The following is a 19,377-nucleotide window of genomic DNA, read 5'->3' on the forward strand; positions in this document are numbered from 1 at the left end:
AGACAGTGACACGTGACACGATTACTATGAACACATCTATATCCCACTAATAGCAACATGTCATAGAAAACAGTGACTTACTCTACAACTTACATTTCAACGTCTTGTTAATAGCAGGTGAAAAAAGTCTTTCTATTTCGATCAGCTGGATAAAATATGTTGCCATATTTGTCGAAAGTGTTAGAATCACTGCAAATACCATGGGTATTAACAAGGTGCCCACTAAGCATTTAGCTGTGGTAAAGTTTCTTTAGCAATAAGATCAACAAAATGAAATTTCATGGCGCTTTATAAATGTATGTTCATCTGGTATGTTTTACAGGTAATGCTGGCTTCTCACGGCTTCAATACGGCTGCATTTTAACATCTGTATTATGGCCGTAGGACCTGGTTCCCCCTGCGTGGTTCTATTGATTTGACTTTTATTCACTATAGAATCCAATGATGAGCTAAGTTCGGTTTAGTAGAACCTTGGTGTTGTGGTTATACTACAGATGTTAAAATGCAGCCATATTATAGCTAGCTATACTAACTAGTCATTGATATGAAAACTTTTTTCTGAATAATCCGTTCAAAAAGACTTGACTTTGATTGGGTTGCACTACAAAACCTGGATACTTTTGGGTTTTACGGTTAATAGATAAATGGCCTTTATTATACTTCGATCCTGTTTAGGTGCGAATATTTTAGAAAATTTAGAACTGTCATCAACACAGTGGTTCTTTGACCCCTAGAGGAGTTAAATGGGGATTAGGTTCTTCTAAGAGGCCTCATGACATTTAACTAGTAATCAGAAAGCCAAAATTCTAGAAAACATTAACGTTATTCTCAGAAATAACTCTGAAACTAATGAGAAAGTCAGAAGTTAAATAGTCGCCTGGGAGAGGGAATTTTAATTTTATATTTTACATAGGAATTTCTTTCATTTTTAAATGTCTTTCTTTACAAAATGATCTATCTATCTATCTATCTATCTCATATCTATCTATCTCATATCTATTTCATATCTATCTATCTATCTCATATCTATCTATCTATCTATCTATCTCATATATCTATCTATCTATCCATATATCTATCTATCTATCTATCTCATATCTATCTCATATCTATCTATCTCATATCTATCTCATATCTATCTATCTCATATCTATCTCATATCTATCTATCTATCTCATATCTATCTATCTCATATCTATCTATCTATCTCATATCTATCTATCTATCTATCTATCTATCTATCTATCTATCTATCATCTATCTATATCATATTCCTCTCTCTCTCTTTATCTATTTACACACAGACATATCATATAATCAATTTGTTTCTGCCACTGGCTCTGTGGTCTTTACAGTCCGACGGCCTAAGCATACATACATAGGCTGTAAAAATTAAGATGTGCAAATTTTATTTTAATATGTCTCAAATTTGTGCATGTTTGGCTATTAGTCTTTAACCCTTTGTTTCAAAGGGTTAAAGACTAATAGCCAAACATGCACAAATTTTACTGGACCCCAGGACATGAAAACATCATGACTTGTCTTCACAGTTAGACCTCATGAACATTGCCGTATTAAGGCTCAGTACAACCTCCAGAATGTACAGAGCCATAATATGGAGCCCATACTAGTTTATGGGCCCTTACTGTACCTCTGTATGCCTCCAGCTTCATTTAATGTGACCGGAAAGAATGGTTACTAAAACAATAGTTTCTAACACATGGAAATTTGTCCCATCACTCTTGGTAAATTGCTTTATATTTCTGTATGCATTACTGATTAAATATAATACTACTAAATTGTTATTATTGTTACTATTAGTAATAACGATAATAATCATAAATGGCGCTTTAGAAGCAGTTTATTTCCTTTTGGGACAGAGATATTTGCATTGATAGAGAGAAAAATACTATAAACTTATATTCATAACAAAATTAATGTTCATGGGTACGGCAGCATGAGTAATACTATACTGTTTGTAAGGGAAACCTTTGTGATATCTATCAAAATTGGTGAATTTAATATATAGGTAGATTTATTGTATCTGTAGATTACTATGATGAAATAAAGCTGTACCTGTCCCATAGTAATTCTGAAGGCTTTACTTTAGCTGGAGAGGGTCCACACCTGACCAAGTGATCCTTCACAATTTGGCTGTTTACATACTAGTTACACATCTAAAGTTAGTTTCACACAGCTGTAATATGACCGCATTTCAGTGTCCATGTCACAACATCTCCACTGTATTTCTACTGACCTTAACGTAGATTACCATAAAATACCAAATATATATTAAAGGGGTATTTTGGATACAACAAGTTACCCCCTACCCGGTGATTGGTGGGTGTCTGACAGCTAGGACCCCCACCGTTTATGATAACGGGGGTTCGGTACCCCCCGTTTCAACAGAGTTCCATTCATTCTCTATGGCAACGCCGGAAATAGCCGAACACTATATTTGGCTATCTCCTGCGCTACCAAACGGTGGGTGTCCCAGGCTGTCGGACACCGACCGATGAGCAAGTTACACCCTATCCTATGGATAGGGGGTAACTTGACGTAACTGGAATACCCCTTTAAGTTATAAACCACATTAGATACCATAATAAACAACTTTTTATGGAACATAATTCTCTATTTCTATTCTTTTTATGTATTTTTAACCAAATCAAACACAGTTCAATATTACCTGATTCAGTAAATGGTTTATAAAATTATAAAACTGCCATAGTCAAGTGTTTATCTGATTCAGAACAATACTTATTTATTTGGATATAAATCAGGACCAGCTATAGACACAATAGGGCAAGTCCTGAACTGTACATGTGAAAATGCAAGGAGGTTTATAATAGTAATTCAAATAGAGGATACAATAACTAATAACATAAGGTTAGATAAGCATAAGGAGCCTTAAATCCAAACTAAAATCTAAGACGCTATGCAACCGGTTTGAAATATCTAGAAAGTCCTAGTGGACATGATAGATTCAAGAAGCTCAATAATGATGTAGGCAGAACGATAACAGAACACTGCGAGCTGTGCCTATCTATCCAATGATTATAAGATAATTCGGTCATCTGTGAGTATCCAGGAACATTTTATGGGCCATGGAAATGCAGAAGTAAAGAATGCTCTGGTGAGTTGCCATCTTGGCAGATTTTTCATGCCAGTGTATAATATTTCACTGCCATTAGCAATGGTTCTACTATAAAAGCAGTGCTGAAAACAGCTCCCTCCACCAGTTATTTGTCTAGTGAAACTTTAGGGAATGTGCACTTTTTTGTTCCTCATTTCTCGTTTTGCACTTCGCACAAGAAAATACTGCACTGATTTAATCCAGTTCCATATTACTATTTCATAGAAGATTTACCCACTTCAGTTAAAAAAAATACCACCTATGCATAAAAAAAAACCTGATTAATTGGGTTACGTCTTGATAGGAGCTTGTGTAGGCAGACTCTGTATAAGGAATCAGACATTGAATACATTAGCTCATCAGAAACAACGTGCCGTATGCTTAAGTCTATAGGCAACCAATCAGATCACTGTATATATTTTCTAACCTCTTGTGGAAACACGAAATCTTGAATGGTCGTCACTGAAGCTATGCATGAGGCTCTGACTTTTAATGCTAGAAATGTAGTAGGGTTAAGAGAAGCAGAAATGTCTATAGCCAACAAACAAAAAGACAAGCAAGCTCACCGATAGGGACCACCAAGTGGAGAAACATGTAGCATATTAAGAGCTTCATGGATTGGATTGGGTTATAATCACTAAGAATTTATATACAAGCCTCAGATCACCATGCCAAATATCAGCTGGAGGGGTGTAAAGCACACTGACATTCGACTTAGCAGGGGTAGCATGGTTTCTGAAGATATAAATCACTCTTAACCATCTGATGGATGAATAAGGGTATTTGTGGATGCCAGTAGAACTTTGCTAGCTTAAATACTTAATGCCAACTATATTTGGTAATAAAATTACCATGGATTTGGCTTGGCCCCTTAGTTCCAGTCAAGGGAAATGATTCCCTAAAATATTGTATGCATCCAAATTTTTTGCAGTAGCTTGGGAAAGTGCCTTTCCCATTTCAGCATTGCTCTCATGCACAAAAAGTGTTGTTAAAAAAGGTTTGGTGTATAGAACTTGACTGGCCTGCACAGAGCCCTGACCTATCAAACACCTATGGGATACACTGGAATTCTAACTACATATATCACTTCACGGATATTTTTGGGGTTTAATGTGATTGAAGCTGCTGTCATAGCAGATAAGAAGGGTGGAAGGGCAACTTGATATTGATGTCAATTTAGAGCGAGATGCTCAACAAGTACATATGTATGTTATGTATGGGTGTCACTGTACTTTTGCTCATGTACTGTAGGTATGCATACATGCGTATGATCTTGTGGCAATGCTGAGGCGGGATTAAAAAAGTATTTCAGTCGATTTGTAAACACCCATCATGAGCTCTAAAGATGTTCTCATTGTAACTACGGAGAATAGTATAAATCCATGATTTTCTATGTTCCACGATACAATGTCATGAGAATAAGGAAATAGAATACTTTTTTTCAATTCACCTAATTTATTTATTTTTTAAAGATTTTTGTATTATACAACAAACAATCAAATCTCCCCCTACCTCCCCACACACAAGGAACCACAGATCTGCATTGGAGTAACATATACACCAGCAAAATAAGTATATTATCACATATGACAAGAACATTGATATGGGTAGATAAAGCAGAGATGCATACAACATAGGTCTCACAGAATTTGTTAAGAGAAGTACATTAAAAAAAAGTAGATTTATCAAGAACCGATATAGTCCGCCTATAAGTAATCTAGTATAGAGCAATATATAGTTAAAACGACATCCATAACAATTCACACCGATCAATATATTACATCATCTTACATTATGAGCTAAGTCCACTAAAAATCCCATCCCTGACCACGTTAGGGGAGCATGTCCTGATTTGTCCAGCCAACTGGCGCACATGGCTTCAAACCTCTTAAGGGTACGCTTTCTCATCTGGATTGTAAATTAAATACTTTAACCTATTATGCTACAATTTAATCCTTGATATCTTCTGACATTGCATGAAGTTAGAATGGGGGGTCTATTGAACACACGGATGTCCTGGGTCTAACAGAAGGAGAGCTGCTCTGTCTAGCTACGCTCTACTCCAGCTAATTGAGAGGGGATCCCCATTCATTTCTTCTACATTTCCCAATCCATCTTAAATCGGAGTGAGATAGGTGAGATGATGTAATTGAATCTAGCTGCATGCAAATAGTCCTGTGATTGAGCACTAAACGATATGTAAATATTTATGGTTGTCTTTCCAGGAAATTAAGACCGTCCTAGTGATTCTCTAATGTGATTCTCAGTGGAAATGTCCTTTTGACAAATTCTATTCAAATCTTGATCACCCACAGACTAGTCTCGGGCCATAAGTCTCAGCAGGGTTGCTTACTGTATTGACTAATTCCATAAACTATGCTTGAATAACTTGCACCCCTTCTGATATTCTTATATATAAATATGTATCTAGTATAAATTGAAAAACCTATCATATGAGCATTGAGAATATATAGTAAGGTTATGTGTGGTCATTTTAAGAACAGAAGGGAGGAAGAATAAAGCAAGATGTTAATAAAATATTAGTCCGATCCAATTCGAATGAATATTAAGGCTCAAAATCGGAGCCGGTAAATTTAATGTTTATCTAGTCTTGGACCCCAATTAATCCTAATCTTAAAACTCATGTGTTATACTGTAATATTACTGCTGTACTATTACTGTACTTTTATATTTGTTTGCCACAAAGAGTTTCACATACCACTTGCCAGTACTAATTTAGTAGTTGAGTAAAAAATGGGCACAATAATGTTATATCAATTAATATGTTGGTTAATTTGTACAAAATGCTTACTCGTATGCCTATTCATCCTCATTGATACTGGTCCATCCAGACTAGTGTGAGTCCAGAAGGAAATTATTCTCCAAGATGAGGAAAATTGGGTTCTGCCACATGGGGGTTTTGTTTTCCTCTGGATCAACATTGCAGGAAAATAGGTTGAACTAGATGGACGTATGTAATTTTTCAACCTTTTAAACGATGTAATTGTTACTAGTGTGGCTTACTTTCAGATTTGTTGTACTGCAGATTGCAATTCATATTATTTCAACCTCTTAAAAGGCTATTTTGAAAGGATTTTTTGTTTTAGGTGTTTTTAACCACTTTTCGAAATTGACTTTGATTACATTTTTTTAAATAATTTTTTACGATACAACTTCTATATATACGTAGAAGATGTATCGTTCTCTCTCAGCTGATTCTGTCAGTTCAACTGAACTGACGGCTCGGCTGAGAACGGGTCCTGTGTGTCTCTGACAAACAGCATCCACATAAATTAGATGTGATCGATATTAGGTGGCTCCTGTCTGTCAGAGACACACAGGATTCACTCTCAGCCAAGCCAACAGTTCAGCTGAAGTGAAGGAATCACCTAAGAGAGAACAATACAGCTTCTATGTAAACCGGATATATAGAAGCTGTATCGTAAGAAGACCTTTTTTTAAAAAAATCAAAGTCAATTAGAAAAGTGGTTAAAAACACAAAACATATTGATTTTAATGGGAAAAAAAATCCATTCAAAAAGTGTATATAGCCTTTAAACATACAGCACTTGTCAGGTGGCAGATTATTACTGGGGAAAACTGTCTGGTAGTTGTATGCCCTATTTGTCCCCGTACCATAGAACTTCTGACTGTGTACCCCGTGGTTTCACAGAATCTAAACAGAACAGGCATTTTTAGTTCACTCAGTGGTTCTAAGATCAGGTGATGATGATTATAGATAACCCGAAAAAGGTGGTTGGTCAACTTTGAACTTTAATTTTCCAATCCATACAAAAAAAAAAAATCTGTTTTATGCTCTATAAGAGTATTATATAAAACCTTTTTTTTTCTATAGTTCTGTTTCCGATAAACACATGTATAAAGTCCATCTGAGAAGCTTGTAAATGCATATCTCTGAATATCAATGTGTGCTAAATATGTTCTTTACATGTTCTGCGGCATCTGCCAGTATAAGATTATTCCAATGATCCTTCTGCCCTCTGAAATGCTTCCTTCCAGCTCCTTCTTTTCTCCTTGTAGGTGTGATGGCTATAATATATCATATTAATGACAGATGTGTAGGCTAGGAGATCCTGCCCCACTATAAAGTACAGAAGTCATTGCACCATCATACTTGAAACCCGTGTTTCCTTATTTCCTGGCACTTAAGAATAAATTAGTTGATCATTAGCTTTTCCATTCTATATACTGTAATCTCATAAACAGATCCACATGGTGAAGCAATCTGTTCTTGCTCATTAAATAAAATAACATTACTTTATCCTTCTGTCTTATTAGGAAATATGTTTGTTTTGCTTTAGCAATGTCCCATTCAAAGTAGTCTTGTTTAACACGTCCATGGCATTTAGACATGTGGCTGTTATTAACTCCGTCAATGCTGTCAGGAAGGGAGAAGAGAAGTGATATTTAATGGTGGGGCACATTAGTACAATTTGAATCTACATTACAATGACCCGTTATGTATTGCGTCAAATTTTCACTTGGGGAATGCTTTAGCTCTTCTATGTATAAATTTAGTATTTGAAGGTTTGAAGGCCCAGTCAAGGCGACATATAAAGGGAAGGAGCTGTGAATGCGTTCTTGCAACCTTACTATTTGTATCTTATTTTTGAAAGTACAAAGAAATCAACTAATGTAAGTGTCCCATTTGGCTAATCCAGTATTATGATCTATAAATCTGCAATACAGAATCACAGAGTTTTTGCATTTGATTTTGTAAGTTTCAATGCAAACAATACTAAAACATACATCTAAATGTTGGCACAAGCCATACGTATATATATTTATTTTATTGTAAATGATACAATGTTCTCCAATAAATCACTAATAATTCTGGAAATTAAGAAAAAATATTTATGGGAAAATTTTAAACTATTTGAACAAGCTTTTACCATAAACTCATATATTGATCGCCATTAATAAAAATTATACATGAATAGATATGATAATGGTTGTGAAAAACTAGACTGGTTTAATATATGGTGCAATACACTTTTTCTCTGTGTTTGCCAAACTATCTTCTACTCGCTTCTTAGAAACAAGACACAGTATATAATTAATCTACTGTACTCATGTGGCTTCATATAAATTAGTTTATGGTCAGGAACAAAAGTCTTGGTGTATTTCTTTTTATCTCGGATAAACATTCTATGGATGGGCCTCATAACCACTCATGGGTCACCCAATTTTTCTCAAGGCTGTAGTATAAATAAAAAATCTGTCCCTACAAGTGTGTCACCTTAGAGGACGTGAAAGAGGTCTGTAACAAAAAGTCCAGTACCCACATATGGTTATGTATATATTCACATCGTATGTAGCACATATGTGTTTGTCTTATTACCTTCTAAAAATATCATTAAACTTCTAACATATATAACTGAATTTAAATATTTAATAGTTTCCATTAGATTGCTAAAATTGTTAGAGAAAAAGTCTACTTTAATAAATGAAGGCCCATAGTACTGGGCTCTTAAAGTTAGTTTTTAATAATATAACTTATTCCTTTAGTAAGTCTTGCTATTTGGTAGAGATCAATTCATGCAGCTCATCACCAGAGCCACATTTATGTACATGGCAATATAAACTAACACTTCCACCTCCTCAGCCACTGTTACACTAAAACAAATGACTATTTCTGTTAAAAAAAAAGTTAAACTTTATGTTCTTGGTCTAATGGGCCCGAATATTTAAAACTGAAATTTGTCTTCAAGTGTGAAACTCAAAATGATGCACTTAATTTGGATCACCGAATGACTTTAAGCTCAAGGTCATTAACTTTCTACTTAATTTCCTAATTATCTGTAAATGTCCTCACACTAATTTAATTCCCAGTATATTGAAATGGGAGATATCCAAGTTGTTATAATAATTGTTAGAACGAGAGATGCTGGTAGAATACATTTTACAAATGTAAACTATTAATGTCAGCACATGCAGTAATATTTGCACACAAATATTGTATGCATGGAAATAATTGTCACGTATGTTATTAAGAATGCTGTGTTTCCAAAAACATTGAAAATTCATTTTTTTAATCTAATATATTATTTTTCGTTTTATAGTTATATTGTATTGCAAATTGAGTACACTGATATTTAACCTAAATATGTGGTGAGTAAAGTTCTTGTATGAATACAGTAAATATATATTAAAAGGGAGAGATGATTTAGTTAAATGAATCTAGGTAATGCATGACGCAAAAATAGAATGTATTTTAAATTCAAACTAAAATGACAGATTTTAAAGAAATATAACAAGAAAAATAGAAATTTTGATTTGAATAAATGGCATTTAATGAACTGGAATAAAACATGGTATTTTAGAATAATGCTAGTTTAAAATATATTTTAGACGTAAAAGTATAGTTTTGCACCAAAAAAAAACCCCAAATCGTAATCTGGCAGATTATTGAATTCTTTTACATTTTCATGTTATTATTACTGTTGATATATATATATATATATATATCTCAATATATTAATAACGCAATTTTGTTAACAGTATCTTTTTTACCTATAAAGATAGACTAAAGAGAAAAAAACAAGACATATAAGAAATGACAAACATTCCTTTAATTTAAATATATATATAACATTTCCAACATTTCCAATCCGTAAAAAAAATTTTTTTTTTATATTTAATTACTATTACATTTTTTTATGGCGGACAGTAAAATGTACTATGTGTGCACACTCTACCCTTTTGATGTTATATAAACAAATGTCCAAGGTGTTACCTCGACTCTAGTGTGATCCAGTATGTAATTTTAAGTGAAAAGTCAAAAATGATTAAAAGCTGCAAGCAGCATGTTAATAAAAAGAAAGAAACATATAAAAAATGTCAGCCCAAAAGCTACAGGAAAATAATAGGTAAATAAGAAGCTTGCCTGGGATCCAGTCTTTTATCTATGCTGAGCAATATTTTAGAATGTCGCAACATAATTCATGTAGTAAAAAAAAACAACAAGTAGATCTTGTGTTGATTTGTGACTATTTGTATCACTTACAGGCAGATTTCAACAGGGTTCCAGATGCACAACATACATTTGATCCTTTTAAAAGAGTGCTACCCTGCTCATGTTTGTTTTGTAATGATTTCACCCCATGCTGTAAAATATGGGCCTGGTGTGGTTCTAGAAATATTATTGTCCTTTTTAAGAGAAATTTAAAAAATAAAATAAAATAAAAAAAGTGCAGTCTTTTATTATAATGGAATAACTGTTCCGTAGAGAATAGGAACACATTCATACTTTGCTGTTCCCATGAATGCAGGTCTATTTTAATATAAATATATTTTTTTCCTAAATAGTATCAGCTACTACCCCTGTTGTTTTTTTTGCCACAGACAAAAGAGAGCGAGAGAGAGAAACTCTCTATAAGGGCATGACCACACGTGGCGGATTTCCTCCGCAACTGTCCGCATCAATGCCGCACCTAATCCGGGTTGCGGATTACGGCTGTGGATCTGCACAAAATGTGCAGAAAATTGATGCGGACTAGCTGCTGCGGACTGCGGGAAAAGTGCTTCCCTTCTCCCTATTCAGTGCAGGATAGAGAGAAGGGACAGCACTTTCCCTAGTGAAAGTAAACGAATTTCATACTTACCGGCCGTTGTCTTGGTGACGCGTCCCTCTTTCGGCATCCAGCCCGACCTCCCTGGATGACGCGCCAGTCCATGTGACCGCTGCAGCCTGTGCTTGGCCTGTGATTGGCTGCAGCCGTCACTTAGACTGAAACGTCATCCTGGGATGCCGGACTGGAGACAGAAGCAGGGAGTTCTCGGTAAGTATGAACTTATATATTTTTACAGGTTGCTGTATATTGGGATCGGTAGTCACTGTCCCGGGTGCAGAAACAGTTACTGCCGATCGCTTAACTCTTTCAGCACCCTGGACAGTGACTATTTACAGACGTCTCCTAGCAACGCTCCCGTCATTACGGGAGCCCCATTGACTTCCTCAGTCTGGCTGTAGACCTAGAAATACATAGGTCCAGCCAGAATTAAGAAATGTCATGGCAAAAAAGCAAGACGCATCCGCAGCACACATAACATGTGCATGACAGCTGCGGACTTCATTGCGGAACTTAGAATCTCCATTGAAGTCAATGGAGAAATTCCGCCATGAGTCCGCCACTGCTCCGCAACAGACAGAGCATGCTGCGGACACCAAATTCCGCTCCGCAGCCTATGCTCCGCAGCGGAATGTTACGCATCGTCTAAATGAACACTTCTAAATAGAAGTGGAAGTCAATGCAGAAACGGCTCCGCTGCGGATTAACGCTGCGGAGTGTCCGCAGCGGAATTTAAGTGAAATTCCGCCACGTGTGAACCCAGCCTTAGGGCACATTCAGACGTGGCGGAATTGCTGTTGAATTACGCTGCGGACAGTCCGAAGTGGAATTCTGCAGCAGCCGGTTTTCACATTTCTTTCTATACATTTTTAGGAAACTTTGTTCAGACGTTGTGGAAAATAACTGTGCGGAATTTAGTCTGCAGTGCAGAATTTCCCCTCCACAGCATGCTCATTATGTTGCGGAGAAGCAGCGGAATTTCACTGCAGATTTCAGCTTTTGCATTGCAAAGGCTGAAATCTGTGGCAAGTCCGCTGTGATATCTGCAACGTCTGAATTACCTGACAAAAATATGAAAATGTTGCTGCAAATTCACAAAGAATCTGCAGCAACATTTTCAGCAGAAAAATTCTGCCACGTCTGAACATGGCCTAAGGGCATATTCAGACGTGGTGGAATTGCAGCAGCCGTTTTTTTACATTTCTTTCTATACATTTTTAGGAAACTTAGTTCAGACGTTGCAGAAAATAAGGCTGGGTTCACACAAGCACATTAACGTCCGTAATGGACGGACGTATTTCGGCCGGAAGTCCCGGACCGAACTCAGTGCAGGGAGCCGGGCTCCTAGCATCATACTTATGTACGATGCTAGGAGTCCCTGCCTCTCTGCAGGACAACTGTCCCGTACTGTAATCATGTTTTCAGTACGGGACAGTAGTTCCACGGAGAGGCAGGGACTCCTAGCGTCGTACATAACTATGATGCTAGGAGCCCGGCTCCCTGCACTGAGTTCAGTCCGGGACTTCCGGCCGAAATACGTCCGTCCATTACGGACGTTAATGTGCTCGTGTGAACCAAGCCTAACTGTGCAGAAATTGGGCTGCAGTGCGGAATTTTCCCTCCGCAGCATGCTCATTACATTGCGGAGAAGAAGCGGAATTTCACTGCGGATTTCAGCCTTTGCAATGCAAAATCTGAAATCTGTGGCAAGTCCGCTGTGATATCCGTAACGTCTGAATTACCTGTCAAATATGCAAATGTTGGTGCAGATTCTTGCGTAATTCCGCCGAATCTGCACCAACATTTGCAGCTGACAAATTCCACCACGTCTGAACAAATAAATCCAACTCTATCAGACTCAAGCTGTCCTTGTACTACATGGATGGCCATTCATCTTAGTGGCTGCTATTCGTTACAACATTTCCCCATCAGTTCCTGGGGGAAACTTGAGCCGGACCCACGGCCTTTGAGACAACCCCTTTTATACAGCAACAGCCACATAATTTATATTTGTTTGTCATGTATATTAATCAGTTAAAAGTGAAGCTCAACCTGTAAAGCCACTTTAGGGAGCAAAGAAAAAAAAGGGAAAACAAAATAGAAAAAACATTTAATGGGCTGTCTGGTTTAGAAAACCCACGCTCAAGTGCACTCTAGGGGCACATTCAGACATGGCGGAATTGCTGTTGAATTCCGCTGCGGACAGTCCGCAGTGGAATTCTGCAGCAGACGTTTTCTAGGGCATGGCCACACGTAGCGGATTTCTTCCGCAATTGTCCGCATCAATGCCGCACAGAATCTGCGTTGCAGATTCTGTTGCGGATCTGCCCAAAATGGGAATTAAATTGATGCGGACTAGCCGCTGCGTATTGAGGTGAAAGTACTTCCCTAGTGAAAGTAAAAGAATTTCATACTTACCGGCTGTTGTCTTGGTGACGCGTCCCTCTTTCGGCATCCAGCCCGACCTCCCTGGATGACACAGCAGTCCATGTGACCGCTGCAGCCTGTGATTGGCTGCAGCCGTCACTTAGACTGAAACGTCATCCTGGGAAACCGGACTGGAGGAAAAAGCAGGGAGTTCTCGATAAGTATGAACTTCTATTTTTTTTACAGGTTGATGTATATTGTGATCGGTAGTCACTGTCCAGGGTGCAGAAACAGTTACTGCCGATCGCTTAACTCTTTCAGCACCCTGGACAGTGACTATTTACTCACGTCGCCTAGCAACGCTCCCGTAATTACGGATGCACACACATAGTCACCCGTAATTATGGGTGCACACACGTAGTCACCCGTAAATATGGGTGCACACACGTAGTCACCCGTAATAACGGGAGCCCCATTGACTTCCTCAGTCTGGCTGTAGACCTAAAAATACACATAGGTCTAGTCAGAATGAAGAAATGTCATGTTAAAAAACCAATACACTCCGCAGCACACATAACATCTACATTACATCTGCGGACTTCATTGCGGAATTTTGAATCTTCATTGAAGTCAATGGAGAAATTCCGCAATGAGTCCGCAACCAGAACGCCACACGTCCGCAACAACCATTGTATGCTGCAGACACCAAATTCCGCACCGCAGCCTATGCTCCGCAGCGGAATTGTCCGCAACGTGCAAACGAACCCAACCACAAAGCTGTGGAAGGCAATGGAGAAACGGGTCCGCTGCGGATTTCCGCTGCGGAGTGTCCGCAGCGGAATTCCAGAGCAAATCCGCTACGTGTGGCCATGCCCTTACATTGGCTTCTATACATTTTTAGGAAACTTAGTTAAGACGTCGCAGAAAATAACTGTGCGGAATTTAGGCTGCGGTGCAGAATTTTCCCTCCGCAGCATGCTCATTACATTGCCGAGAAGAAGCGGAATTTCACTGCGGATTTCAGCCTTTGCAATGCATAAACTGAAATCTGTGGCAAGTCCGCTGTGATATCTGCAACGTCTGAATTACCTGTCAAATATGCAAATGTTGGTGCAGATTCGTTGCGTAATTGCCCCAAATCTGCACCAACATTTGCAGCGGAAATATTTCGCCACGTCTGAACATGGCCTAATGTCACGGACATGCCACAGTGGAAATCCACAGCAGACATTTTTTCCTTTGGTTTCTACAGCTTTTTAGGTCAGTTAGTGCAGACGTTGCGGAAAACAACTGTGCAGAAAATAGCTTACGGTGCAGAATTTCCGCGCAGCATGCTCAGTCTGTTGAGGAGAAGCAACGGATTATCACTGCGGCTTTCAGCCTTTGCAATACAAAGTCTGAAATCTACAGCAAGTCTGCTGCAAAATCTGCCACCTCTGGATGAACCCTCAAATATAAAAGATCCGTTGCGTATTCTCTGTGAATTTGCGGCAAAACCTGCTGTGGAAAATTTCTACCACGTTTGAACGTCCCCTATGGGTGCAGTCACATGTGGCCTACTTGCTCTGTATTTCTGCACCATTAATAACTACAATGTATATCTATGTTTAGAAAATGTTCTGCAACTCTAGTTTTTGCATTGCAGAATATTTTTTCCTATAGCCATACATTGTAAAGTTTACGTTGTGGAAATACAAAGCATGTAAGCCACGTGTAACTGTACCCTTAGTGAATTCAGTCCTCTTTAGGACTGGAGTGGAGAATGGCTACGAATGTCTACAAAAGGCATCTCTTGCTCTGGAGGACACGGTATGTCATAGACCACTCATTGATTTCAATAAAATATGATTAATGCTTCACTTTTCCAGTGTTTGCGGTGCTGGGGAATAAAACACTTGCTGCCAGATGAGGACATCTGCTGATCAGTTTATTGTTAGGCAAACTTTGCAACAAAAAGCGATTGTAAGCAGAGAACCCCTTTAAAGAAAAATTCACAGAATTGTTTTCTACTAAAAATCAAATATAAAAACCTACAATTCACTAGTTACTGCAGTGTTAACTCAAGATCTGTGAAAATTCATACTTTCCGTCCCATGTGGCTACTGTAGTAATTAACAACAACAACCTCAAAAAGCAATAAAATAAAATGGCGCTGCAGAGGACATGAACACCCACTGAGTTTCTCCCTAGAGTACAGCTGGGGATCCCAGGAGCGGGACTCCATGTAATTATCTTATCGTTGGCGTACACTTGGAGAACCCCTTTAAATCTTTAACTGTTTGACACGTTCACACGTTTAACTGTTCACACACTGTGGATTTGTCGCGGATATTGTTGTGGATATGACACAGATCTCAGACATTGCATCGCACAAGGTAAAAATCTGCATTAAAAATATACAACAAATCAGCGGCGTGCCTTAGACTATGTTCATACATCGCAATTTGTTGCAGATTTTTGAGGCAAAGCCAGAAGTGGTTTCTAATGAAATGGGAAATATAAAGGAAGAACCTAAGGGCATGCCCACGCGTGGCGGATTTCCTCCGCAACTGTCCGCATCAATGCCGCACAGAATCTGCGTTGCAGATTCTGCGGCGGATCTGCCCAAAATGTGCAGTAAATTGATGCGGACTAGCTGCTGCGGACTGCGGTAAAAGAGCTTCCCTTCTCTCTATCAGTGCAGGTTAGAGAGAAGGGCCAGCACTTTCCCTAGTGAAAGTAAACGAATTTCATACTTACCGGCCGTTGTCTTGGTGACGCGTCCCTCTTTCGGCATCCAGCCCGACCTCCCTGGATGACGCGGCAGTCCATGTGACCGCTGCAGCCTGTGATTGGCTGCAGCCGTCACTTAGACTGAAACGTCATCCTGGGAAGCCGGACTGGAGACAGAAGCAGGGAGTTCTCGGTAAGTATGAACTCCTATTTTTTTACAGGTTGCTGTATATTGTGATCGGTAGTCACTGTCCAGGGTGCTGAAAGAGTTACTGCCGATCGCTTAACTCTTTCAGCACCCTGGACAGTGACTATTTACTGACGTCTCCTAGCAACGCTCCCGTAATTACGGGAGCCCCATTGACTTCCTCAGTCTGGCTGTAGACCTAGAAATACATAGGTCCAGCCAGAATGAAGAAATGTCATGTCAAAAAAGCAAGACGCATCCGCAGCACACATAACATGTGCATGACAGCTGCGGACTTCATTGCGGAAATTAGAATCTCCATTGAAGTCAATGGAGAAATTCCGCCATGAGTCCGCAACCAGTCCGCCACAACTCCGCAACATCCATTGCATGCTGCAGACACCAAATTCCGCACCGCAGCCTATGCTCCGCCGCGGAATTTTCAGCCTCGTCTAAATGAACCCTACTAAATAGAAGTGGAAGTCAATGGAGAAACGGCTCCGCTGCGGATTAACGCTGCGGAGTGTCCGCAGCGGAATTCAAGAGCAATTCCGCCACGTGTGGCTTTGCCCTAAACGTCTCTCTCCTCCTGGATCCAATTCTGGCATTGGCTTATAAGGGCACGTTCACACGTGGCAGAATTTTTCCGCTGCAAATGTTGATGCAGATTTGGGGCAATTACGCAACGAATCTGCACCAACATTTGCATATTTGACAGGTAATTCAGACGTTGCAGAAAACACAGCGGACTTGCCACAGATTTCAGTTTTAGCATTGCAAAGGCTGAAATCTGCAGTGAAATTCTGCTTCTTCTCCGCAATGGAAAGTGCATGCTGCGGAGGGAAAATTCTGCACTGCAGCCTAAATTCTGCACAGTTATTTTCCGCAACGTCTGAACTAAGTTTCCTAAAAATGTAAAGAACGGCTGCTGCAGAATTCTACTGCGGACTGACAGCAGCGGAATTCAACAGCAATTCCGCCACGTCTGAATGTGCCCTTTCAGTGCTACTTCCAGGCATGGGACAATTTGTCCCCGAACTGAATGTTAAAGAACTGAAAATAATTTTTCATGTAAAAATGAATTCCCATTTTAGCAAGATAGCTGCACCCAGAATGATAATAATTAACTATTGCCTTTTCGGATGGTATTGTTAACAGTTATTATGTATGAACACCTTATCTCTATTCTAATACATTTATAAAACCAAGTCCCTTTACCTGTGGGCTTCATCTGCATCACAAAGAACTACTGCTTGTGAATAGTGAGACTGTTTGAAGTATGCTGAAGGCTGCATGTAAATCAGAAATGGGAAATATCTGAGATTTAATCCTTTGAAGCTTGATGTCTCTATTATACTTCCACTCTTACATTGAACTTGTTCACATTTTACACTACCACAGAGAAGCAGAACTGTGCTGTACACATGGAAGTCTGTCTAGTGTTTATATTGCTCAAATCAACCTTGGAGTCCTTTGTACACAGAAGTTCTTGGTTAGTATCTGGCTTAAATTTGTTCCACTCTACTTGGTACAAATGTAACCCCTTCCCTGCTAAAGCAGTTCATGACGTGGCTCTTGTGTGCCAGAGTGAAGGGTGAACATAAATTCACACATCTGACCCCCTCATCTCTCCGACTGTTAGCAATATATTCCATGCAATTAAGTTGATAACTAGTCATATGTATAAATTTTTCATGTACCATGGGTGAATAAAAGCCCACACTATTTTTTGGCATTTTCTAGTGCCGCATCGTCCTTTGTTCTGCATATATATATATATATGGCTTTTTATACTTTCTATGATTGTCCTTTGGTATATCAGTGTGATAAGAAAACACAACATTGTTTCTTAATAATATTATTTTTTTTTGCAGAGAATGATTCTGATTATTGATAATTTTGAGAGTAGGGAACCTTTGCCCATAGAAACCAATTAGGTTACTGCTATCATACTCCAAGGGGCCACTGAAAAAATGAGAACTTGAATCTTGTTGTGGGCAACTGCTCCACTTTTCCCTTGCACTAGTTTTGGTACGTAAATCTCTCCCATTGTAAAATAGGGATAAGTCCCTATTAAAAAAAGACATGGTGAAACTGATACATGTGACTTCTGTATGTAGCTGTGGACATTCAATATTGATCATATGGAATCCACATAAAAGAAATCTCCTACTTGATTCCGAAGCATTTTTTTTTCAATGCTCACATCGATTGTTTAATATGAGATTTTACTTTATTTATGCATTTGTGAAACAACTAAAACAGTCAAAAAACTAGTCATACAATAATTGCTGTTAGAAATAAGCATAGATTTTAGTATACCACTCACCCAATTACAGTGAACAGAGAAATACCTAAATGTATGCTTTACCTAAATGGCTTTAACTGGCTGCCAAAGATATTGAGTAATTCAAATGGGTTATCTGGGACTTTTTAAAATGTTTCCTAGGGCAGGTAATGGTATAAAATAATAAACTATCCGACACTCACCCTTGAAATGTCCCCTGATCCAGCACAGCAGCTCTGGTCCCCGTTGCTCCAGTAGCGGGCACGTACCGTTCATCTATCATGTGCTGTTGCAGCCAATCACTTGCCTCAGAGGTAATTCTGGTGCTACATGGGTGACATAAAAGTATAGTAAAATTGTATTTGCGATACAACATCAAAAATTCCCTATAGAGACAATAGTTGCAAGTGACCTAGTGACTATTGCAAAAATTCCTGCAAGATTTCCCCACAATTTATCACCGATGTTGAAAATGTTTTATTTTTCTTTGTGCAGTGGTTCAGATGGTTGTACTCATTTCAGTCTCTGGGTGCCCTGTTTAATTATACTTAGCATGAGCACATTCAAGCCACTCTAATCAACTTCAAATTACTACAGTATGTTAGGCAAAAAGAAAAGAAAAGACATCCATACAGCGCTTTCATGTCAGAAAAACGAGATCGATTCAACCATTACAAAGATTCACTATGACGTAAAATGTGCTACATGAAATCTGTTTACAGTTAGCCCATACTATGTGTATATATATATATATATATATATATAGGAATGAATTACATTTTTTTTTTAGGATTTCACAATAATTCTAACGTCATGTACCATCTTTTTGACATTATTGACCGAATGACTATTATCCTACTTTGAAAATGTATGAACATATCTCAAGAAGTTCACATGTAAAATATATATATATATATACATACATAAAAAATAAACCTTTACTAACTTTACAGAAAAAATTTGGTGAGTGTTTATTAACTTGGTTCAGAAGTTTGGTTTGACTTTTTTCATTAGTACGTGTTTTAATGAAAGTCAAATAATTTACAAAATAACATGTGAACCTTAACCACAAGTGTCATAATCATAGTATCAAAAG

General features: G+C 38.3%; 1 protein-coding gene across 1 annotated transcript in view; it reads left to right on the forward strand.

Annotated features, from left to right (window-relative positions):
- The window catches only part of CRLF1 (cytokine receptor like factor 1), a 110,197-nt gene that overhangs the window by 18,964 nt on the left and 71,856 nt on the right, over positions 1-19,377 (forward strand). Inside the window, exon 2 of the mRNA XM_075854691.1 lies at positions 14,758-14,904. Within this exon, the coding sequence (XP_075710806.1) occupies positions 14,758-14,904 (147 nt within the window). The remainder of the gene's footprint in view (positions 1-14,757; positions 14,905-19,377) is intronic.

The sequence above is a fragment of the Rhinoderma darwinii genome, chromosome 1 (assembly GCF_050947455.1).
Source record: "Rhinoderma darwinii isolate aRhiDar2 chromosome 1, aRhiDar2.hap1, whole genome shotgun sequence".
Lineage (NCBI taxonomy): Eukaryota > Metazoa > Chordata > Amphibia > Anura > Rhinodermatidae > Rhinoderma > Rhinoderma darwinii.